Genomic DNA, 25,000 nt, shown 5'->3' with positions numbered 1-25,000 from the left:
GGTTAAAAAAGGACAACAGGACACAACTGTTTTACACAAATGGTGAAAGACTTGTGTCTTACTGTAGGATTAAAACAAAAGGTAAAGAGGGATACTTTGGAAAACAATATTTGAGGGTCTCAGGATCTCGGCTGATAGTAATACCGGACAAGTCAGATTCCAGTGCGAAAGCTGGCTTGATAGACCATATGAGATAACACAGTGTGGAGCTGGAGAAGCACAGCTGGCAGGCAGCATCAGAGGAGCAGGAAAGTTGACATTTTGGGTTGGGACCCTTCTTCCGAAGGGTCTAAGACACAAGACTTCTGAAGAAGGGTCCTGATCCGAAACATCAACTTTCCTGCCCCTCTGATGCTACCTGGCCTGCTGTGCTCCTCCAGCTCCACACTGTTATCTCTCACTCCAGAATCAGCAGTTCTTAGTATCTTTGATTGGCTATATGTTTCAGTTTTGCAATTTGGTTGCAGTGATTGTTATTTTTGATTGAATTATTTATTATCACATGTATTTAAGGGAAAATACAGTGAAAAGCTTCAACTGTCGCCACACTCTGGCACCATTTTGAATAACTTCAAAATAAAAATGATATGACTGAAAGAGAGCCTATCTTTGTTCTTTATCTGCTGCTCCAATTCAAGGCTTCACCCTCTGCCACTGAACCTACTCATACAAGGCTGCCAATGTACATTTCATAAATTTATTCATCCATATGTCGCTCTTTCTAATGTCTGCTACCATTCAGGACAAAAATCCCACTTAATTGGCATCTCTGCCAAAAATATTCACTCCCCCCACCAGTGAAACACACATCAGAGTATGCCATCTACTAAATACACTGCAAAAACTCACCGAGACTCCTTAGATCATTACCTTTGAAACCTGCAACCACTACAACCCAGGTGGACAAGGGGACCAGAGACATTTGAACACCATGACCTGCAATTGCATCTCCAAGCCATTTACCATCTTGACTTGAAAATATATTGGTGTTCCTTCACTGTTGCTGGGTGGAAATCCTTCTCAAGAACATTGTAGGTCTACCTACTCAAAATGGACTGCAGCAGTTCAGTAAGATAGCTCATTACCATCTTCTCAAGGGCAACTGGGGATGGGCAATAAATGCTGTTCTAGCCAGCAAAGACTGCATCCCATGAATGAATGAAAGAAAAAAGCTTACCCAGTCTGTGGTGGACAGCCACATTTCCTGAGATTCACCTTCAGGTAGTCCTTGAACCCTAATCCTAGTTTGATCTTGATCCTATTTCCAATGTTTCTGTCAGCTTTAAAAACAGGCAAGTAGTTACTTGAGGAGGGAAAAGTACAGTGTGCAGGACTCAATCAAAATTACTCATGTTTTGTTATTCAGCATAGACTCAAGATTCTCTGATTGTTTGACCCACTATGCATTTCATTCAATGCAGTTTTAATTACAGATTCCTTTTTTGTTCTCCTGGAGTGATTTCTTAGTAGTACGTGTATCTTTGCTTCTCAGCCATACTGCGTTTTTGTGCTGTAACAGTTGCTCGTGGTCATCATTTTCATCAAAACAATCTCAGTGGTTTCTTCTCTGTGATTCCAGGACATGATTGGCAGCTTCCACAACTATTGTTTTGGGGATTGACCATGCCACTCCAACTTCATCATGTAGGTTTACTTCAGAGGAAAACATACCTCAGCTTTGAGCCTGATATGTTTGCAGTTCTTGTCAATGCAGTTTCAGCACATCTAGCTCTCTTGAGATCCAATACACCAGCTCTTTGAATAAACGTTATGACTTAGTGCCATTCTCCTATCTATCCCCTATAATTCTGCACATTATTACTATTCAAATAATCATCTCATAAATGTCTGAATTGAACCTGTGCCAACTACATTTTTACTCAATGCATTCCAGACCCTAACTATACACTTCTGTGAATAAGTTTCTTCTGACATGGTATTAAATTCTCTTGAAAATTAATTTAAACCTGTGCCCCCTCATTCTTGATCCTTTAATGAGTGGAAACAGTTTCTCCTCTCATGACTTTGAAAATTTCTATCAAATCTCTTCTTATCCTTGTTTTCTCCAAGGCAAAGAGCTCCAATTTATGTTCATAATTGAAGTGATTCAACCCTCGAACCATTCTCGTAGGTGTCTTCTACACTATCTACAATGTATTTACATCTTTCCTGAAATGTTGGCACTCAGCACTGAATACATTCATCCAGTTAAGGTCTAACTAATGTCTTATACACACATAGCATAACTTCTTTGCTGATGTGCTCAATGCCCTTATTAAAGTCTAGGATACTGCATGCTTTATTAACTGCTTTCTCCACCTGTCCTGACACTTTCAATAATCTGTGCAAACGTACACCCAGGTGTCTTCCCCCTCAACATTCTTTTGAGCGGCACTCTTTATTTTCAACAGTTTTGCAATTTCTTTTTCTACCAAAATACATCAGTTAACACCTCTCTGCATTGAAATTCATCTGCCTCCCCCACCGAAACGTTAACGTTCTTTTGAGTTCTATACTGTACTCCTCAGTCTACAATGCTCCCAAGTTTGTATTGTCCGCAAATTTTGATATTTCTTTTTGTACACCACAGTCTAATCCCTAATATATATCAGCAAAAGTAATGGTCTCAATACCACTCCCTGAAGAACCCCATTCAAAACCTTTCTCTAGCCCAAAAAAACATTAACTGTAAGTCCCCATTTCCACGAAATAGTAAGTTTTACCTTGGAACATAGCATTTGATGGGCTTTAAAGCACTTGACTGCTCATATAACTCTAGCAATCATAACACCTTTTATGTTGCATGCCAGGTGACAGTAAAGTCAACCTTAGTCAAAGACAGTGTTTACATCTTGAGTGCATCCTGGTGTTTTTCACCTTGCTTTCTTTCTGAATGTGATTGTCATAGTCCAGCAGATGCAAAGACTCAGAAGCATGCAATGCTTGGATTTTGTTGCATATTGTTTGCCTAGGACATCATCCCAAGCCTGATAATCAACCCTTGCACTAAAGTCCCTTCAATACAAGTTAATCTACCATTGAAATAGTTGCAATAGCTCCATCTAGGTCCTCAGAATTTTACTTTGACATCTTCAGGACGAATCGGTGATGGAGCATATGGACTAATGCTTTTCACCTACTTGCTGTTCACAATTGATATGTGCATAATCACAAGGTGATTGTTTATGGCCCTATCGACAGTAACTAGACTCTTTTTACAGTCAGACTTGATTACAAAACTTTACACCTGCCTCTCACCTCATGCTCTTAGACTAACCTATCCAGAAGAATGTATAGCCTGCTGTTAGCTGGCCCTCCTTTGCTAGGTGGATTTCACTTGAAGCAGTAATGTTAATATTGAATGGTGATTCTTCACTGACAATCAGAGCTGTTATATTATCAATAAGAGCTCGCACCTTTCAAGAAGCTAAGAAAAATTCCAGTTTTTTCTTTTTGTTTGACCTACAATATATCAGAACGCGTAGACAACAAGTACAGGAATGCATATTCTTTTCAGAACACAACAGAATGTGTGGAAGGAGTCAGCAAGGTATGCACACAAGGACCTAGCATGCAGATGGAATGCACTTAATGAGCTCGAAGCCCAGTCTTGCACATGTGCTTCCAGTGGTTTGGCATGTCAAATTGATGGAGATGTGGTTAACTGCAGTACCTTCAGCATTTATGCCAATTAACTTTACAGCTGTCCATGCAGCGGTGACGCAACTACAGCTTTCAAGTTAGTTTTTTAATACACTTAATAAATGGTGGTTGGAAATCAGCACTCTCACTCATACGTGTTTTGGGTGCTATCTCACTTGGTTTTGCCTGCTTAACCAACAATTTCTGGTGTGTGGCCACTACCTTACTCAAGTAGCATTGGAGACTGTCAAGGACAAAGTAATTATTCATCTAGCTATGAACTAAGATATGGCTAATTCTATTAGAAGAAACTACATCTGATACACCCCACAGATCTCAAACTGTGCAAAATTTTGGTCTCTTTATTTGCAGGAAGACATAAATATATTGGTGACAGTTCAGAGGAGGTTTAGTACGAGATTGATACATGAAATTAATGGTTTGTCTTTGGAGATTAGGTTGGAAAACCTGACTTTGTTTCCACCAAAATTTAGAATAGTGAGGAGTGATTGCACTGAAAAGGTACAAGATCCTGAACTCTCTTAACAAGATAAAAATGAAAATGTTGTTTCTTGCATAAATCAGAAAACCTTTCAGCACAGAATTCTTTTTCCCTACCACAATTTGTGCCACTTTATTCATTTATGGCAGAAGGCACAGCCATTGAATACTTTTGAGAAAAATGGATGGATTCTTGCCGGCAAGGGAATTAAGGCTTCTCGCGATAGATCAGAAGGTAGAATACAGAACAGCAGCTCAGGTGTGATTTCATTGAATGGTGGTCTACTTCTGCTCCTATTGCATATGTTCACACAATGCAGCACTATATATTTGGAAGGATGTTGATTTTTCCACTCAAGACCATTCATACCTTCTGTTAGCCCGGCTATCTGATTACCATTACTTCTGAGTCATGACTGGACCAAATGAGCTTCCTTGTAGTTTATCTGGCCTTGGCTTACTACGTTCACCCGTGCAGGATATTTTATTTAAATTTTACAGGACTGAGAATAGGCTCTTAAACAGAACCATTTAAAAAATTACTGATATAATACGTGTTGATTTTTAATTCAACACAACATGATATTGACTTTTTTTTAAAAAAATAGAACTACCTCATATCTTCAGATCACATTTTCTGATCCAATTTCTAATTGCATCCCACTTGTATGTTTTTAAAATAAAACATACATTACAGATTAATTTCTCCAAAACTGAAAGCATAATTTGATTGTACAGGGACAATACAATAGACTTTAAGCTTCTCTTGGCAACTGGTAACTGGAAATGGGAAGAACCAATTAGGGTGCTGCTCCTGATCAAACACTGACTTCACTGGAAAACGTACCTATGCATGGCCATTTGAGAAGACCAGGTTCAGGAGGGCATGCATTAGTAACCAGTTAACATGATGTGGACTCTGACAATATCAAGAGACTGCTTGCACTGGTAGGACCATATTCTAAGCAAGGTAATTTTCTTCTGAGGAAGGAAGAAAATTATGGAGGTGGAGGATGGACGTTTGGCAAGAAAGTTAATATTATGTTTGAGACTCCCAAAATATAATACATTTTAGAATGAAAGAATCCAATAACCACAATAATCTCTTTGGATTTAATTTTACAAAGTACATTTAGATGTGTCAATTTTGAATCAATGAATCGATGAAGCATATACAAAAATACAGATTTAAAAAGCCAAGAATTAACAAAGTGAGCTGAAATCTATTGTAAATCCATCATGTATACATTCTATAATCAATATTAGTGTTAATATCCACTTATATCAATGGAAACAAACAAGAAGATAGGGTTGGATGAACAAAATCCAAGTTACTCCATGTTGGTGCAGTCAGTCAAACCAAATATGACAACATTTTTGTTCAATGTGTTACCGTTAAGAATACAGCAATGGACTTAATGATCTAAAAATACTGTTAACAAAAGGATGTTATTAAACTCTAAGGACACAATCTTTTTGCACTTCTGTGAACCTAAATTACATTATTTGCATGTCTGATTTCTGTTTTAACTGATTTTTAACCATCCATTTTACTTAGCTCCATTTGGAGTTGGTTATAGTACACTGCTTATATAATACCCGACCTTTATAAACTTTATTATAAAAATTTACAGTTCAAATCAAGGCCAAGTTGGTATATTGGTACAAACAGAAAAAGCTGGAGAACCTCAGCAGGCAACATTTGTAGTGAACAAACAGTTAACATTTCAAGTCCAACAGGACTTTAAGAAGTGGTCACATTAGACTTGAAATGTCAACTCCATTTCTCTCTCCACAGATGCTGCCAGACATGCTGATTTCTCCAGCATTTTCTGTGTTTGTTTCGGACTTCCAGCATCCTTGGTATTTTGCTTTAATTTAGAAGCAACTATTGCAGCAGGTTTTGACTGCTGCCATGCTAACAAATGCCAAAAAAACAGAAAAATAAAAGAGACTGAAAAATAAATTCAGAACTACACAAAGATAAACCATTTCATCTTTAAACACTTAAGCCACATGGTCCCATGAAAAAGTTTATATTTTAAAACTACAAAAAAATTCAAACAAAAATACAAAGGTAATCATAGATAACAATCAGTCTAATAATCAAACAAAATGCCAGTGATATTGTTTAGCCAAGTATCTATAAAAAAACATTTGCCCAAAATTAGATGTTCTCACGGGCATCTTCGATCAGCTTCAACTTTTTGACTGATCAAATTTTAGACATCATGGGGAAACAAACTATATTGCACAAATTATAATTTAAAGAAAATTAGTGTGATAGAAGAATCAATTAAGTGTGGGAACACTTAAAAGTGCCTCAAGTGAAAAGTTTAAATCATCAGGTCCAAAATACCTCAATTATATTGTGATCTGGCTATCAGTCAACCTAAATTTTGTCAAGGGTTGAGATGGTGCCATGGTCTTGTTGCTGGAGTACTAATTCGGAGACCCATGCTAATGTTTTGGAGACATTATGGTGAAAATGTGAATTCAATTAATAAATATGGAACTAAAAGCCAGCCTAACAACGATCATGAAACCACTATCGATTGTCATACAAATCCAATCATTCAATGTCCTTTAGGTAAGGACAATCTACTATCCTCACCTCAACTGTAGTACATGACTTCAGAATCATAGCAATGAAGTGACTTTCAACTGCTAGTAACCACTGTGTATTAATCCACTAGAAACAGATAAAAGAAATAAAACCAACAGATTAGTTGGGGATCAACTAAGGCACCAAAAATGACAATGGCATGCAGTCATATCAACCTTGCAACATCCTTCTCACTAACGTCTAGGAACTTGTGCCAATATTGGGAGAGCTGAGACTAGCCAAGCAACAACCTAACAGAATCAAACCTTGAAGATAATGTCTCAGACACGACCAGCACCAACTGTGGTCATCTCCTGTCCCAACCATCTGTAGGAGTGGCCGCCACACAAGTCTTTGTGGGAACAAAGTCCTGCCTTCACAGTGAGGATACTCCTCTGTTGTGTGGCACTAATAATATGGTGAATGAGATAGATTTAGAACAGTTCTAACCATTCTAGACTTGGTACTCGAGGCATTGTGGGCCGACAGCTGAACTGTATTCCACCACAATCTGTAACCTCCACCCAGCATATTGTCCACTTTATCATTATCAATAAGTCATGGGATCTACCCTGGTTCAAAGAAGATTGCAGCAGAGCATTTCAGGATCATCAGATGTACCTAATAATGAGATGAAGCAAACAGCAGAGGATACCCAGCAGGGTTAAGGACCCTATAAACTATGGATTAGATCCAAGTTCTGCAGTCCTAACACATCCAGTCATGCATAACAGCAGACAATTAAATATCTCACTTGGAGGCTCCAGAAATACCCTTAATGATGGTTCAGCAAATCACAGCAAGAGACCATGCTGAAGCATATGCAACAATTGTCAGTCAGAAATGCCAAGTGGATGATCTATGTTGGCCTCCTCTTGACGTCCCTAAGTATCACAGATGTTAGCCGTCAGCCAATCCAATTCCCTCTATGTGATACAAGAAATGGGTGAAGACACCAGTTAGTGCAAATGCTCTGGACTCTGACAATATTCGGGCAATAGTAGGGAAGACTTGTGATCTAGAAAATGCCACGCTCCTCATCAAGCTATTCTAGAATAGTTATGAAAATTAAAATTAACCAGTAATCTGGCAAATTGCCCAGGTCATTTCCCATTCAAAAAACAGAACAAATACAACCTAGCCAATTAGCACTCTACCAAGTCTATTCACAATCATGAAAATCATGGAAGGCATCATCAACAGTGTTATCAAGTGGCACTTACTCAACATGAACGGAACATCAGTGGGCAGGCTGTGTTCTGCCAAGTCCACTCTGCTCCTCACCTCATTACACCTTGGTCCAAATATGGACAAAACAGCTGAACTCAAAGGGAACTGAGGGTGACTTTCCTGGACATCAAAACATCACTTAATTGAATGTAGCATTAAGGAACCGTAGGAAAACCGAAGTCAATGGGAATCAAAGGAAACTCTTCAATGGATACACTCATACCTCGTACAAAGGAAAGTAGCTTTAATTATCCAAGGTCAATCATTTCAACCAAACTGGTTCAGTTCAGTTTTTGGTTATTGGGGCAGAGATGATTGACCAAACAGAAGCTAAACTGGACTAGCATTATAAATACAGTAGTCACAAGACCAGTATGGGGGCCAGGAATTCTGCAGTGAGTAACTCAGCTTCTGTTTCCTCAAAATATGTCCACCACCTACATGGCACAAATCAAGGGTGGGATGGAATACTAGCCATTGGCCTGGATGAGCACAGGTCCAACAGTGTTCAAGGAGCTCAATAGCCTGCTTAATTAACACACCATCTAACACTTAACATTCACTCCATCTACCGTAATGCACAGTGGCAGTAGTGTATACCATCTACAAAATGCACTGCAACAATTCAGCAAAATTCCTCTGACAGGATGTTCCAAATTTGTGAACTGTACCACCTAGAGGGACAAGGGCAACAGATTTGTGGGAACACCATCTGCAATTTTCTCTACAAGTCATATGCCTTCCTGATATGGAACGACATCACCATTCCTTCACCATTGTCGGGTCAAAATCCTGAAACTCCCTTGCTGATAGCACTGTCGGTGTACCTACAGATGGGCTGCAGCTCTTCAAGATGGCAGCTCACCACACCTTCTCAAGGTTAATTAGGGATAGGTAATAATTGCTGGTCAAGCCAGTGAATGAATAAAAAAACTCCAGAAGAAAAATACAAAAGTCTCAAATGCTTGTATTTTTTTAAATAATTGGTGGTGCTGATTAAGCTTACCAACAGATAAATGATTTTATATCATGAAAACCAAAATCAATCTCACCCAAATCCATTTTTGAAGCACAAATATACAAACTCAATTCACAATCTTCTCTGATATTCTATTGTACAAGTTCTCTGACTGAGATTTATTTTGGTCCTTTGAAACTTCTTCACCAGAGATCTGTTTTCCTTCAACCTGCTTAACCATATGATTCAGATGATCTGCTTGAACAGCTTGCTGTGCTGACTCATCACTTGAATTAACTTGATCAGTCCCCTGGAACATTTCCTGTTGCTTTAGTAAACTGTCCACTTCAATCTCCAGTGCCAGCCGCTCCTCATCGGTCTCTATTTCCAATTGCTGCATCAGCTCCTCCAGTTTATTGGCCTTGCGTAACTCATTCTGCTGAATTATGGTGCACAGATGCTCAGTCAGTTGCTCCTTCAATTCATTCTTCTTGTACAGATCTAGTTTTGCTGCAACATATTCCACTTCTGCCTTATCATACCTCTTTCTGAGGGCAAGGACAGGACATACAATGAGCAAGAAGAATTTTGTTCATTGTTCAGACCAATAGTGTGCAAATATCATTACAAGCCATTAAAATCATTACTAAGCAATATACACAACACAGTTCTGAACAACCTTTCTTTGCAAGGGCCCCTTTCTGTTTTTGCTCCTCAGGGCACACCAAAATGCAACTTAGTGTGTCACTGTCAACTAACAGCAGATGCACAACAGTGGTCTGCTGACTTACAATTTATTTTTTGTCTCAGTAATTTCACTCCTCCACCCCTTTAGGTGGTGTAACAATGTTCAACTTTCTCTCTGCTATACCAGGAGGGGAAGTACCTAGTTTTGAAGGAACTGTCCAGCAAGTCAGTGAGGAGCAGAGTTAGTGTGAGACTATAGCAGAGTGAGACAAAGGTTGAACGAGTACTCCAACTATACTGTTTGAAATGTGGTTCGAAGTGAAAATTCAGTACAAAAGGGAGACAGAGGGGCTCTCTTGCTACAGGGAACTATTCAAGTGAATGGATGACGTAGGAATGTCGTAGCAGTGGGCAACAGTATAATTAGTGGGATAATGTTCTCTGCAGCCGTGAACTGTAGTTCTGAATGCTGTGTTGCCTGCCAGGTGCCAGAGATTGGAGCTGGAGAAGAACTTAGGAGAGGGAGGTCAGGGATCCAGAAGTCATTGCTCACGTTGGTACCAATAATTTCTGGATTGCTACGTCAGTCATGGACAACCTAGCATAGGGTAAATAAAGTCAAGAAGTTAAATGTGTGGTTCAAAGATTGGCGTGGGTGGAATGGGTTTCAGTTCTGGGGTAGCGGCACCAGTACATGGGCAGAAAGAGACAGTTCTGATGAGACAGGCTTCCCTTGAGCCATGCTGGTAGCAGTGTCCTGGCAAACTGAATAACTAGGGCTGTAGAGATGGCTTTAAAGAGGAGAGAAGAAAGAGGGAAAATATAGACTTACAAAGCAAGAGGATATGGCAAAATTATTGGACAGTTATTTGGTTAATCATACCAGAAGTGTGACAAGAAAGGACAAAGTAGATAAACAGAAGGACAACAGTAAATAGAGTCAAAGGAGAGAAAATGGTAAAAAGGCAAAATTAATGCCTCTTTACTTGCATGTGCATAGCATTTGGAAAATAAAAACAGATGAACTAACAGCACAAATACAGGTTAATGGGTATGAAAAAGGTACAAAGGTAGTGGATGCACTGGTAGTAACATTCTAAGAATCCTCAGATTCTGGAAAGTCCCAAAGGTTTGAAAAACTGCCAATATTATACCTTAATTTAAAAATGGGAAGAGACAAGAAACAGGTAACTATAGGTCAGTTAGTTTAATGTCTGTTATTGGGAAAATGCTAGAGTATGTTATAGAGGATGTAATAGTAGAACATTTAGAAATACACAAAAGTGATCAAGCAAAGTCAGCATGGCTCCATGAAGAGGCAGTCACACATGACAAAATTACTAGAATTCTTTGAGAAGATAACAAGCAGGAAAGGTGAAGGGGACACTCTGAATGTAACATACTTGGATTTTCAGTAGGCATTTGATATAGCACCACACATTTAAAAGATATTTGGAACGGGACATGAATAGGAAAGGTTTAGGGGAATTTGGGCCAAACGCAGGCTAGTTTAGGTTGGGAAACGTGGTCAGCATGGACACGTTGAACCGAAGAATCTGTTTTTGTGCTTTGACTCTATTAGGCTACTTAATAAAGGCAAGAGCCCATAACATTGGAGGTGGTCTATTAGCAGGGATGGAGGATTGGCTAACTAATACAAGACAGAGATAGTTAGAACTGCCAATGATGGAGTCAGAGACAACACTGTGGAACTGGAGGAACACAGCAGGCCAGCCAACATTAGAGGAGCATCTCTGAAGAAGGGTCCCTCCTCAGATGCTGCCTGGCCTGCTGTGTTCCTCCAGCTCCACACTGTGTTGTCTAATTCAAGACAGAGTTAGGATAACGAGGTCACTTCCATGATGGGAACCTGTAACTATGGAGTACCACAGGGATCAGGGCTGGAGCAACAATTATATGCAATATATTAGTGACTTGGGTGAAGAAAAAGTGAACAGCCAAGTTTGCAGATGATACAAATGTAGGTGGGAAGGCAAGTGATGAAGAAGGCAGTCTGCAGAGTGATACAGACAGGTTAAGTGAGCAGGGAAAAAATTGGTAGATAATGCAAGAAAATCTGAGATGATGTACTTTGGCACAGAGAATAGGGGAACAGAATATTACTTAAATGAAGAAAGGGTTTTGGGTAACCTCATCCATGAATCACAAAAAGCAAACATCCAAGTTCAGCAGGTAATAGGGAAGGCAAATGGAACGCTGGCCTTTATTTCAAAGGGAATACAAAAATAGGGAGGCTTTTAAAAAAGAGCATACAAGGTAGTAATCAGACCACAGGTGGAATATTGTTAACAGTTCTGATCCCCTTATCTAAGATAAGATATACTGGTATTAAAGGTAGTACAAAGAAGATTCACAAGGCTGATACCAGATATGGGGGAGGAGGACTGTCATATGAGGAGAGGTTTAGGTATTTGGGTCTGTACTTGAGAAGAATGAGATGTGACATTATTGAAACATACAAGATGTTTTTTTTGGGGGGTGGGGTGAGGGGCTTGACAGTGTAAATATAGAAAGGTTGTTTCCTTTAGTGAGAGTGTCTAGGACCAGAGGGCATAGTCTCAGAATAGAGGGGTCGCATATTTAAGACAGATGAGGAGGATTTTCTTCTGAGGACAGTGACCTGTGGAATTCTGTACCAGAGTGGGCTGTCAGTACTGGGTCATTGAATATCTGGAAGGTTGAGATAGACAGATTTTTAATCAGCAACGGAATCGAGGGTTATAGGGAAATGGCAGGAATGTGGAGTTGAATATTATCAGATCATCCATGTCTATAACATCTGATGGGCTGAATGGTCTAAATCTGCTATAAGCCTTACGAAAAAATGAGGTGGAAAAAATTAGGTATTTGAAAAACAACATGTTTTAACTGATGCAAGCTTTGAATTCTAAAATCTATTCAAACAAACAACTTTCTAAATTTAAAAATGATTTGGCATGATTCACTACAGGCAATATGGACTTAAGTCTGAATCCTATTTTACAAAGGGAAACATAGAATTACCAAGTTTATTAAATTCTCTTTTAAGACTACAGCTTTAGAGTGAAGAAAGAGTCATATGATCTGTTCTGAAGTCTGCCTGATAATACACTTGGATTGAGGCAGAAGAAAGCATTTATGCTTGGAGACAATAAGTAGTTCCTGAGGAAACGATGAATTGGTCCTGTGTCTCCCGAGTTCCAGAAACGTGTTATAGGTTGCAATTTGCAAACAAAGTTGCTATAAACTATATTTTACTTCTCAAATGAAAAGAAGAATCACAAATGAGCTTTTCTACTTAGGTACCAAGCCACTGTGTTCCCTCTTATCATGGACAAAGGCATTTTAAGATCAGTTTTCAGGTTTCCCCATAAACATATCGATATCACACAAAGCAATTTTGTCATTTGTGGCTATCAGCCAACCGGGATGTGGAGAGCAAGAGACAAGGCGCACATCTAAGCAAAACTGCTAATTCTTTGTTTATCACACAGAACATTGGTGGGTAAGCATGCTTAGATTGAACATCAAATTTATGATAATTTCAACTGCAATTTTTGCCTAGTTTGGAGTTAGAAGAAGGGATCTAGAAGATAACCTCCTTGAAAGGCAGTTCTTATATTCGATATCATCCGCCTGGGTTAGTAAAAGCAAAGCAAGTCAATGGTAGCCAAGAATGATTTTACAGTAGTTCTTGGAGGATTAAGTTTCCATTTAAGAGGGAAGTGTAACATACAACTGAGTGGAAGATTTTGAGGGAAGTTAAATGGGAAATATCTTTTCTGTATCTTAAAATAAGTTACATGTGAAGAGAAAATAGTGTCTAGTCATTAGCATTTCAGTTATTTTGTTACAGTAAAAGTTTAAAATTTACTTGTCATTCTTACAGCTGTTAACTTTTAACAAGAAATTTGAACTTCGAGTTATCAATCTCTCCAGAGATCATAGCACAGCCCAAGATATTTGGTACATAATTTATTCTAATCTCTTGTATATACAAATGTGATAAATTGAGGCCAAGGACATTGTATTGTATTTCCTACAAGTTTTAAGCCTGTGCTTTTAATTAAGCTTCTCTATTCACATTGCCAAAATGAAAAAAACTGTTCCAATTTCCATCAAAAAAAAGTATTCTGAAATAAATGAGAGTCACCAATCTTCTAAATTTGAAATACCACTTAAATCAATCCAGTAGGCCTGAATTGGTGGGTCTGCTGCCACCATAACTAGTTTGAGAACATATCACTTTGACCATCTGCTTTAATGACGTAAGGTATGCTCTTTGTTCTAATTCCCAATTTGTGTGGTACAGAGCAGAAAGATCCCTGGGTATTATGGTGCAATGGGTAGCATCTCTGCCCCCGAGTCAGAAGCTTTTGGCTCAAGTCTCACTCCATGATGTGATGGCCACAAAAGGTGCACTTATAACTTGGGCAAACTGGGATAACATCAACTATAAAAGCCTCCGCTATGCCTACAGCAACCAGTAAAAGTGGAAGAGTTTCCTTGGCAGCCATGCCTGATGCAAACTGGCACCTATTGAGCTGTAGTTTCTATTAACAGAATAGTAACCTCCTGCAGAAAAACCCCAAGAATGGAAACAGATGTAAGTTAATGCCTTGTCTGCTGCATAAGCCATAAAGTGTGAGAAATAAATGATTACAAACATGCAAAAGTGACAATCATCTTTTCATGTAGACATTGCAGTCCAGCATTAATTTTTTTTTAAAGTTTGAAGGTTCAACTTTATTTGTTAATAATCTACAGCTGGTTTTAGGTCACAGAAGATTGCATTAGTAACCAGGTTGACAGTACTGTAAATCTTCTTTGAACAATAAGAAGTAATCCCATGCAGGCCTACAAATACTTAAAGGTATACACAGGATACAGGGTTCCCTGATTAGGGAGTCTAGAACCAAGGGCACAATTTAAAAAGGGAATGTCAGTTATATTCAAGATGAAGTTTCTTTTTAAACTCAGAGGGCTCTGAATCTTTGAAATACTCTACCTGAGAGGGCTGTGGAAACTCAGTCCTTGACTATGTTTAAGATAGAGATAAATAGATTTCTAATTACCGGTGGTGTACAGAGTTACTGGGATCAGTTGGAAAAAGTGGTTGATCAGTCACAATTGTATTGAATGGTGGGGCAGGCTTAATGGGCTCAGTAGCCTAATCCTGTCCCTGTGCTCCTCTGCGCCCCTTCAATCAAACCCAATGTCGTCTGAATTTGCAACACCCTTCTCTCATGTTCAACTTTAACTTGATAACTTAACTTGCTAAAAAAGGTGGCAAATCTTTCTTCTATCAGAGACAGAAAAACTGACAATTCCTCTCTGAACTTTGTCCCACCATTGAACATCAAGCCTAGTTGAAACAAAAAACAGACATTTCTGGAAAAGCTCAGCAGGCCTGGCAGCATCTGTGCAGTGAAATCAGAGTTAATGTTTTGCCGCGTTCTGAGGAAGGTCACTCGACCCAAAACCTTAACTCTGATTTCTCTCCACAGATGCTACCAGACCTGCTGAGCTTTTCCAGAAATGTCTGTTTCTGATTTACAGCATCCGCAGTTTTTTCAGTTTTTAATCAAGCCTAGTTGGTTTGAAGACTGTCAGTGACCCAATCATCTTTGTAAATCTTCTTTTCAGTCTTTAATCTTGTGCTTTCTTAATCCTGTAAAGTTCACTTCTACCTTCCACTAAGATTTCATTAAGAGGACTGTCCCCGAGGGATCCATTGATTATGCATGTTCTTGCCGCACAGAACTCGCTTATCTCATCTTTGTCCACCCCATGTCCGGAGTCTTCCCAAATCTTTTGCTGTTTTAAGAATTTCCACTTCCCTGGCTCTAATAAACTGTTTCACCTGGGCATCCACAACTCCGTCCCTCACAGGGATTGTCCAAGGGCTTTCTACCTTGTCCTGGAACTGGAAAACTTCAACTTGCAACTTCCATCCTTCATTTCATAGTCTATTTTAGTCCCCATTTTCTTAAACAATAATTTGATTATGCCAATTCTTTCCTTCAATTAAATAAGGTACAAATTTTTCATAACTTTTTAATAATGGTTTTAGGTGATATAGTTAAATTCAGGCTTCACTTGGTACAAAACTGATGTGATAACATTAACTTCAGCTATGAAAATGATCATTTAATTCTGTCAGAGTCCACACCCAGACAATGCGCCTACAACTAGAAACCTTGGAGTACATTATGATTGAATAAAAATGATGGCCTGACTCAGTTAAGCTTAGTAGTTACCCAAGAACAGTTACACACTAAAGAAAAACCTACTAATTGCTGGGCAACTATTAAACTGACTACCAAACTGTACCCGTCCTCAGACCCAATCACATCAGACTCAACGAGCCGCACACCCCTTGCCCACTTTATATGCCTCACCCCTCTAACCACCTGGCATGTCACACCCACATTTCAGCTGTCAAAGTTATTGGCTATGCTGCTGAATATTTAAAATCATGAACATGGCACACTTAGTGCTGCAAAAAAAAAAAAAAAAGTGTGTGTGTAGTTTCTACAAAGATTATCCTCATGCTTGATTTGTGTACTCCTGAACAGACTCTTAACAAGGAGGCCCCTGGCCAGGAATCTCCAGCGCAGAAGTCCTCTGAAGATAAATGGTAACTTTTAAAACATGGTTCCATGATCAGATTAATTCCAAAACCATGACATTCTGCTTCACAGAATCTTTAATGCTACCTGCCTGGTGTGTTAACTGTTCTTTCTGCACCTCCATATCAATTATGGCCCAACCAATCAGCACCCTCTTCCCGCTCTGGATAAATGATGGCTCTTGCATTGGTTCTGATGACAGCAAGATGAAAAGCTTAAACATTGCTCAAAAGGAGACTAAAAGTGGAGTTCCATACTACCCAGTATGTATTTATGTTCTTACTTAGCCTGATAATATTCCAAGCTGGTCTTTTCAATCCGATCCCGTAAGATGTTAACATCATTCGATAACAAGTCATCCAAGGTCTGAAGTTCCTTTTGGATTTGCTTCAGTTTCACAGTTTCTTCCATGGTTCGCTTTGATCTAGAATGATCAGTATAATGGATCAAAATTGCAGACATATAGCCACTAACAACTTGTCATAACGTACTAAAAAACAATTAAATTTAACAGTCTTAAAAACATAAGTGAAAAATGTAGTTATTGATTGTTATGTGTATGCATATACTCTTAATGATCTCCCCCATCTCTTGGGTAGACAACGGTTCCTTCTCTGATGTTTGTGCACGGTTGACCACTCTTCCACAACTTGTAAAAGCGGACATTGCTCGTTGCAGTTTTAACAGCAAGAACTGGTAGGTTTAATGGCTGACTCAGATTTTGCAAATGACATTGATGAATACTGCATGAGTTTTTTTTGTCAACCTGGAATCTTTGGCAAAGTACTGTGCTCTAATTTATCCAAATTTATATCACAATTTTATAAGAAAAACAAACACTCATTCATGAAATGTGGGGATTGTTGGCTCAGCCAGCATTTATTGATCATCTCTAGGTGGTGAGCTACCTTTTGCAGTCCATTTGGAATAGGTAGACCCACAACACCGTTACATGATTTTGACCCAGCAACCTGAAGGAATGGCAATATATTTCCAAGTCAGGATGGGGAGTAGCTTAGAGAGGAACTTGCAGGTGGTAGCATTGTCATGCATCTGCTACCTTGCCCTTCTAGATGAATAGTTGAGAGTTTGAAAGGCACTGTCTAAGAAGCCATAATGAATTTCTGCAGTGCACCTTGTAGACTGCTCACAACGCTCACAACGTTGGAAAAAACAACTAACCTTTTTAATTGCTCGAAATTTAGTGAGAAGTGACTCTTTTGAATATTAGTTCTGAACGCATACAGTAATATAAAAACATGTGGGCATTGTGGGTAATTTAGGTGGTCAGTTTATCCTCCTATGACTATGCCATACCTTTCTGCAATGGCCTTTGATAGAAGAGCTTTCTTGCGTTTATTCTTCTCTTCCATTAATCGCTGCTCTAGTTGCAGTTGTTCCAGCTTTGATCTCTCGCGTCTGCAGAGAAATAAAATTGACTTTATAACATTTCTTTTCAATTTTACTTTTTGAGCTGAACTCGACAATAATTCACTGATGAAATTATCTTGTCGAATAGAGTATGCACTGATCAAAAAGAGGTGTAAAAATACCATTGCTAAGTAAATTCAAAGGATGATTCTGACACCTAACTTTGTTTTCCTTTACAGATGTTGAATGACTTTGAGTATTTTCAACATTTATGTTTACTGAAGATTGATCAATTACTCATCTAGAATTTTGTGTTATTTTATACTTCACAGTATTTAAATATTAGATTTCTCACTGCTTTAACAACTAGTTACTTATCCAAATTTGAATAATTTTGATTGATTTATCAGCAGTTGAAGAACAAATTAGCAGACTGGTGTGTCAATGTATTATATTAGAGTGGCATCATCCACAATTTCTCGTGATTCAATCAATTTTCTTTTTACACAAAAGGGAATTATATAATAATTCAAACTAAGCAAAATGAAACAGGAAAATGGGTATTGAATATTAATAGTTTAATTATTAACATGAATTAAATAGATTTAGGAGTAGATTTGCATGCCTATCATTTCTCTCAGAGCTGCTAACTAAGAATTTGCTGTACTGGCTATATATTAAGCAGGGCAGAGTTCAATCATAGATGGGGACGGGAAGGTGTTATACAATAGCACTACCATCAGCTTTACTTTGCAAAAGTTTGCAAAATGATTGGAGTGGAAAATGTCAACAAATAAAAACAAAATTCCCACTTTGGCCAATCATACTGTACATCAATAAATCCAAATTCAAAATGCAAAGCTCCCACTGCTTATCCTAACAATGTGCCTTTATCCTAGAACCTATTAAACTTTGTTCCAAGTCAAGAAAGAATAACCTTACAGCTGCATAAAAATAACGAAAGCATCTGTTTGTTCAGGAATATCTGTGTTTAAAAAGCGAAGTGAAAGCATACAAAAGAAATGTTCATTCAACTTTATTATAATTGCAAATCTTTTTCTTGAACTTTTCACTAACTGGCTTATGCTTCGTAACTATAGAGCTGAAAACTAAAAATTAAAAATATTTTTACTGAGCTTCCATCACACTGAGGCTTCAGACCAATCAATATCAAACAACCGGTTCTGAAAACTTTGCTTATATTTTGAGTGCTGTGGCAATTTCCACCATGGGAGGCGAAGAAATCAATTTGCCAAACCTCCCAAATTTAGGTGAATTATTTCAAAAATTCCATGATGGGGATCTATTACTTTGCCAAAAACAAATATTATTTGTTGGGGCATACTATAACAGATTAAGTTATGAAATCAGTTCTTCAGTTTAGTTTTTAAATGGTAGATTGTTCTTCTGTAAACAGACAAAAACATTACCTCACCTACTTCCAATGGTGGTGGTCAAAATAAACCTCATGCATCTACTGATAGTTTCTTAATCTGAATTAGTGGTGGAGTGAAAGCTGAGAGAGAATGATGGAAAGAGAAATAAGTGAGATGAAGTCATCTACTCTCCAGTTTGTTTATCATGTACAAGTTGTAAAGATTGTATACCTCTAGTGAGGCATTGAGAGCGCACTGGATGATTATTTAGACTAAAATAGTGTGCAAGGGTATGGGGAGAAAGCGGAAATTGGTATGAGGTAATGATGCTCATTTAACAAGTTAGTGAAGGCATGACAGACAGAATGACTGTCTCCCATACCATTAACACGTGTGATTCTGTGATTATTTTACTTTTGATTGTTTTACTTTGTGGACGGAATTGGGTAAATTGCCTTTTATAACAATGGACTCAGGAAGAAGATGCCATACTACTTAAAATCAAGTTACTGAAACTTATTTTAAGTCACATTTGCCCTGTAGCTTTGCAGGTGGTGGTGTAATGGTGGTAGGGGTGTGAATAAGCCACCAGGGGATGAGTACAAAGGTGAGATTTGGCCAACAAGTAGCTGCTTTGTTTGTGCATTACAATCAGTTAATGATTATAGTTGTTATCAGGCTGAAAACCTTTATGATTGGCTCCTGGGTACGTGAACAGCTTGTGGGTATGAATGATATAGTGAGAAACTCCCAGACATTGGGAAGGCAAGGTTTGGTGTGTGTGCGTGCGCGTGTGAACTCTTGGTCTTAAATCAATAAGTCAGAGACTTTAATTTGTGAACAATCCTGTGAAGTAAAAGAACTTGATGGAAAAGGTAAAAGAGCTGAGTGCTTGGGAAAGAGAAGGAGCATTCTGTCCCATGGAGCCAGTGAACTGCTTTCTCAGCATCTTCATTTCCTCCTTCACCCATTAACTACATTTTGTTTGTCTGTGACTGTCAGTGTGTGGGGTGATATTCAGAAAGGGGTTGGAGTTTTAACTAGTAGACAGTTATATTGTATGACACTTCATAGTTGTGTTTTTGTTTATAATTTATTTATTTGTAATCAACAGTCATCCTTGTTAAGTACAGAAACTTGGCCTGTGTTTTCTGTTAACTCAAGTCAATCAAAATAAATACATCGGTGACTCTGCATAGTTTGACAACGTTTAATTCATGGCAACTCTCGGAGTCGTGGGGTTTGATTTCCAGCTCTATGCCAGTGAGGCATAGTGCAATTTACTTTATTGTTTCAAGAGAAAATACTGTATAATCAAATCTTTAATGGGACCAAGTTTGCTGTCTATTCAAAGGAGGGTCTTAAAGTGCAAGTCCAAAATCTGTATAATCCTGATTAGTTCAGAATAGTATTGTATGGACTTCTTGATTTCAGAAGCATGACCTGCTCCTTGGCAGAGACCAAGAGCTATGGACCAGCCTTTTCCAATTTTCCCTTCTCACATCTGCATCTTTCTTTACATGGAAGGATCTCTTGGCGTGGGGAGGGGTCAGCACAGATGTAGAATGCCAACAGGACTAAAATGATTACGTTCTGAAAAAGGTTGCAGAATTTAGGCTTGAATCACAAAGAATGGAAGCTGAAGGGGCAATGATTAAAGATACGATAGGTTAAATAGACAGCGCAAGACAGAGCGCGACAGAATTTCTTTTGGTGGAAGAATTCAGAAATAGGGGCATAAAATTAATGTTAGATCCAGGTTGCTCAAGAATAAAGCAAACGGAATAGAATTTTAATACATTCTTCTCCAAAAAGACATTCAAGATAGAAAAATTCAGGTTTCAAAAACAGTTTTTTGCAATTTTTGAGTAGATACTGAGGCACATGGAACTACCACGGGTCACTACAAATCAAGATACACATCAATCATGTAACAATCATGTAACTCCTGCTAAGTTAGAAAGTTAAACTTGTAACCGTTTTACTCTGATGCAGTTAACTCCTCTTCCATCAAAATGCTATGCAGAAAGATATTAACGAGACAGTTTAACTAACCTACCAGTATTTCCAAGGATTCTTTTGCAACTATTTCTAGACTTACTAACAATTCCACTTCTTTGATCTGTTCTGTTGACAACTCTTGGCATGTAGATGACGCTTTGGGTCCATTTGTGTCCGTCTGACAGCTTACTTTTGTTTCAGTTTGTTTTTCACTTTCATTCTGACCATCCTTTGGCTCTAGCTTGGATGATGATGCCTCTGTGGTTTCAGGTGGTCTCATCTTTAGTCTGGACAATTGTTGATCTGGATCAACTTGATTATGCTCTGTTGATCTGCGACTATGCAGCTGCTGTAACACTCTTTCCCTCTGAAGCTGCTGACGACTTTTGTTTGTTGAGGGTGTTTGCTCAAATCTTTCTGGTTTTTCTGAAATTAATGGACCTGAAAAAGAACATTTGATTCTTTTTAATTGCACCCAACATCTATGGCCATCTACAGCAATTTGACTAACCACAAGGTTAACTCTTACTTTCTATTCAGAGACTTAGAGATTCAATCGCTTCTTCATACCATTATACTTTAATACCACATTACATGGATTCAACTCATTGTACTTCAAATCTTGTCCAGTGAAGAGTATTACAATTTTCCTGGGCTCTAAAAACATCTGGTCTCACGGTATGTAGAAGCATTGAAACAAATCTGGAAGATATGTGACAAAAGCATCTGAGCATGTAAATAAAAGACGAGCAAGACACATCCCTGATTCTACATTCAAAAGTTTTAAAATGTATAATATGCAATGGTTGAAGTCAAACTCTAACTTGTCGCTCAACATGTAAAGAAATAAGCCAATCTCTTAATACTCCCTTTAGAAAAGTTCCATTTGCATACGTTGTATTAAAATACAAGTAAAGGCTAAAGTGAATAGAGGACCTATATCAAAACCTAGTCTAGTTTTAGGTTCTGATGGCCACAGACTCCTGCAGGACCCCAGAACTGAATTAGAAGCTTCAAAACCAAAAGGCGCTCTACTTGAATGCGCACAGCCTTCACAAGATACATGATCTAAAAGGCACAAATAGTGGTAACAGTCAAGATATAATTATCATTCCAGAAATATGGCTGCACAGTAACCAGGACTAGGAGCTAAAAATCCAGGACATTCTATGTTTAGGAAGAATAGACGAGCTGGTGAAGGAGTTGGGAGTTGTACTCATCAGCACGCAAGTAAGGAAGGGAGAAATTTAGATCAGAAGAATCATGTGTCAAACCTTGGGTAGAAGAAACAGCAAAGGGTAGTTGACATTGGCTGAATTACTTATTGGCAACCAAACAGTAGTAGTGTGGGGCATGATATAAATTAGAAGATGAGAAAAGCTTGTAGCATGTGCACAGTAATCATGGATATCTTTAATCTACAGACTGAATAACTCAACTGAGCAGTAAAGCAAAAGAGGATGTATTTCTGGAATGTGTTAGAGATAGTTTTCTAGAGCAGAATGTTGAAGAACTGACTACAGGACAGGCTATTATGGATGTGATTTTTTTTTTAAAAAAGGGCTAATTAATAATCTTCTTGCGAAAAATCTTTAGGGATAAGTGACCACAATATGATCAAACTTTATGTTATGTTTGAAAGTGAGGTAGCCCCATACAAAACAAAGATGTTAAATATGAATAAGGAAAATTATGAAAACACTAGGTGGATTGGAAAATACATTATTGCACATAGCCAATGGACAGTCTTCAAAAAGAACCATTACATGGCATACAGCAATCATACATTCCTTCAAAAGGTGCAAAACATCAATAGAATATGAATGCAACCTAGTAAAAAATAAACCATAAAAATATTAACATGTAGGTAATGTTTGGTTATGATAAAAGTGGGTCCCTTAAAAGCTGAGTCTGAAAAATTTGTAATGGGGAATAAAGAAATGGCAAAAAAGCTAAATTAATACTCTGTGAACACAGGCACACAGTAAGATATAAAAAAACTCCCAGAATTAGAGATCCAAGTGACTAGAGAGAATGAGGAGTTGAAGGAAGCTAGTATTGTAACAAGGGTGTACTGGATAAATTAATGGGGCTACAAGATGATAAGTCCCTTACATCAACACTCTGGGATGTTGTCCATAGAGACAGTCAATGCATTAGAAATCCTGTTCCAAAATTCCACAGATTTTGGAAAGATTACTGCAGATTGGAAGCTTGAAAAATGTGACCCCATTATTTATGGAAGATCAAGGGAGAAAATAGGGAATAACGGTTTGACTAGTCTCACATCAGATTCTAGCATTTTCTCTATTATCATTAAGCACAAAATAAATGGTCAACTGGACAAAAGAATCATATGGTTGGGCATTGCATTGACATCAAGTGAGACAAATCTGAAGTTTTTTCAGCATGTTACTACCAAACTTTTTAAAAGGAGCCATAGATGGATTTAGTAGATTTAGATTCACAGAAGGCTTTTGATGAAGTCCCTCACAGGAGGTTGGCCTGCACAATTAAAATACATGGTATAGGAGATAGTATACTGGCATGGATTAAGGATTGGCTAACAGGCAGGAACAGAGTAGGGACAAATTAGTAATTCTTACATTGGTAGACTTTGTCTGCTGGGGAACCACGAGGATTTGTACGTGGGCCCCACGGTGCATAATATAAATCGATGATCTGGAGGTGAGAACCAAATGTAATGTATCCAAATTCATGCTAAACGTGAATGTGTGCTGTGAGGAAGATACAAAATATTTTCAAGATTCAGACAGGCTTAGTGATTGGACAAGAATGTGGCAAATGGAATGTGGATACGCAAAAATATGTGGTTATCCACTTTGTTTGGAGAAACAGATGTGGAGAGTATTTCTGAAATGTTGAGAGGTTCGAAAGTCTAGTTGTGCAAAGGGATTTTGTGTCCATGTCAATAAGTCATTGAAGGCTAACATGCAGTGCAGCAAGCTATTTAGATTAATGCAATGTTAGGCTTTAATTGCAAAAGGATGTGAATAATGATGCCTTTCTTCAACTTTTACATAGGAGCTTGATTAGATTGCATCTACCATATTGGGTAGATTTGGTCTCCTTATTTCAGGAAAGATAAAATTGCCATCAAGGGAATGCAACAAAAGTTTACCAGAATTGTTCCAGGATGCAGGACTGTCCTATGAAGAAATATTGGACTTGTATTCTCTAGTTTTATAGAATGAGGGGTGAAGCAGAAACCTACAATATAGACAGAGTAGATGTAGGTAAGATGTTTCCCTTGGTTGGGAGTCCAGAACAAGGGGGCACAATTTAAAAATAAAGTGCATGCCAATTAGGATTGAGATAAAGATAAATCTTTTAAAATGGGAGGGTGATGAACATTTGGAATTCTCTTTCCCCAGAGGGCTGTGAAAGCTCAGTCTTTGAGTACTTTTAAATTAGAGGGTTGATAAATTTTTGATTAGCAAATGGTAGAAAGTGTTACAGAGACAGTGTGGGTAAACAGCAAAGTATTCCATCAGCCATTCTTGTACCAAATGGAATAGCAGACTTGATGGGCAAGTCTTTTTGTAAACTGATTATATTTACTTGCTTTGTAATGGGGTTGGACTACACAATTGTAGTAAATGCATTTATCAAGAGTTTACGATTCCAACACCATAGGCCTTATAATAATGTTTTACAGGCCTCATACAATCAATCATCAAATAACACAGCACAGAAAGAATCATTTGCCCCAGTGTGGCCCTTTAGTGGAACTATGCATCACGCTTCATCACCTTGCAGTTTTCTGCCCTCCTCAATTCTCTTTTGAAAGTTACATTAAACTGGTTTTCAACAACATTTCAAGTCATATATTCTAGATCACAACTTCTGTTGTGAAAATTTTGCCAAATAAAGTAAGCCTGGGTCTTCTGCTAAACGAAACTCTAGTAAAGGGAAATATAATGTACTCATTTCATACCTCAGCTATGACTGCAGTTTCTACAAAAGGATCACATCT

The 25,000-nt window shown here is 38.2% G+C and overlaps 1 protein-coding gene across 2 annotated transcripts in view; it reads right to left on the bottom strand.

Annotated features, from left to right (window-relative positions):
• Window positions 1-1,184: 1,184 nt before the first annotated feature.
• gorab (golgin, rab6-interacting) overlaps window positions 1,185-25,000 on the bottom strand; it is a 41,851-nt gene continuing 18,035 nt past the window's right edge. The window contains exons 2-6 of one of the 2 annotated variants that reach the window (XM_048602188.1): window positions 21,108-21,444; window positions 17,573-17,674; window positions 16,539-16,679; window positions 9,031-9,484; window positions 1,185-1,280 (exon numbers count right to left, since the gene is read on the bottom strand). In XM_048602188.1, the coding sequence (XP_048458145.1) occupies window positions 9,064-9,484; window positions 16,539-16,679; window positions 17,573-17,674; window positions 21,108-21,444 (1,001 nt within the window). In that variant the 3' untranslated portion in view covers window positions 1,185-1,280; window positions 9,031-9,063. Of the gene's footprint in view, window positions 1,281-5,242; window positions 9,485-16,538; window positions 16,680-17,572; window positions 17,675-21,107; window positions 21,445-25,000 lie in introns of those variants that run through there. The other variant, XM_048602187.1, reaches the window with a different exon arrangement.

The sequence above is a fragment of the Rhincodon typus genome, chromosome 10, assembly GCF_021869965.1.
Source record: "Rhincodon typus isolate 14 chromosome 10, sRhiTyp1.1, whole genome shotgun sequence".
Taxonomy (NCBI): domain Eukaryota; kingdom Metazoa; phylum Chordata; class Chondrichthyes; order Orectolobiformes; family Rhincodontidae; genus Rhincodon; species Rhincodon typus.
This window is presented reverse-complemented; position numbering and strand designations above follow the sequence as displayed.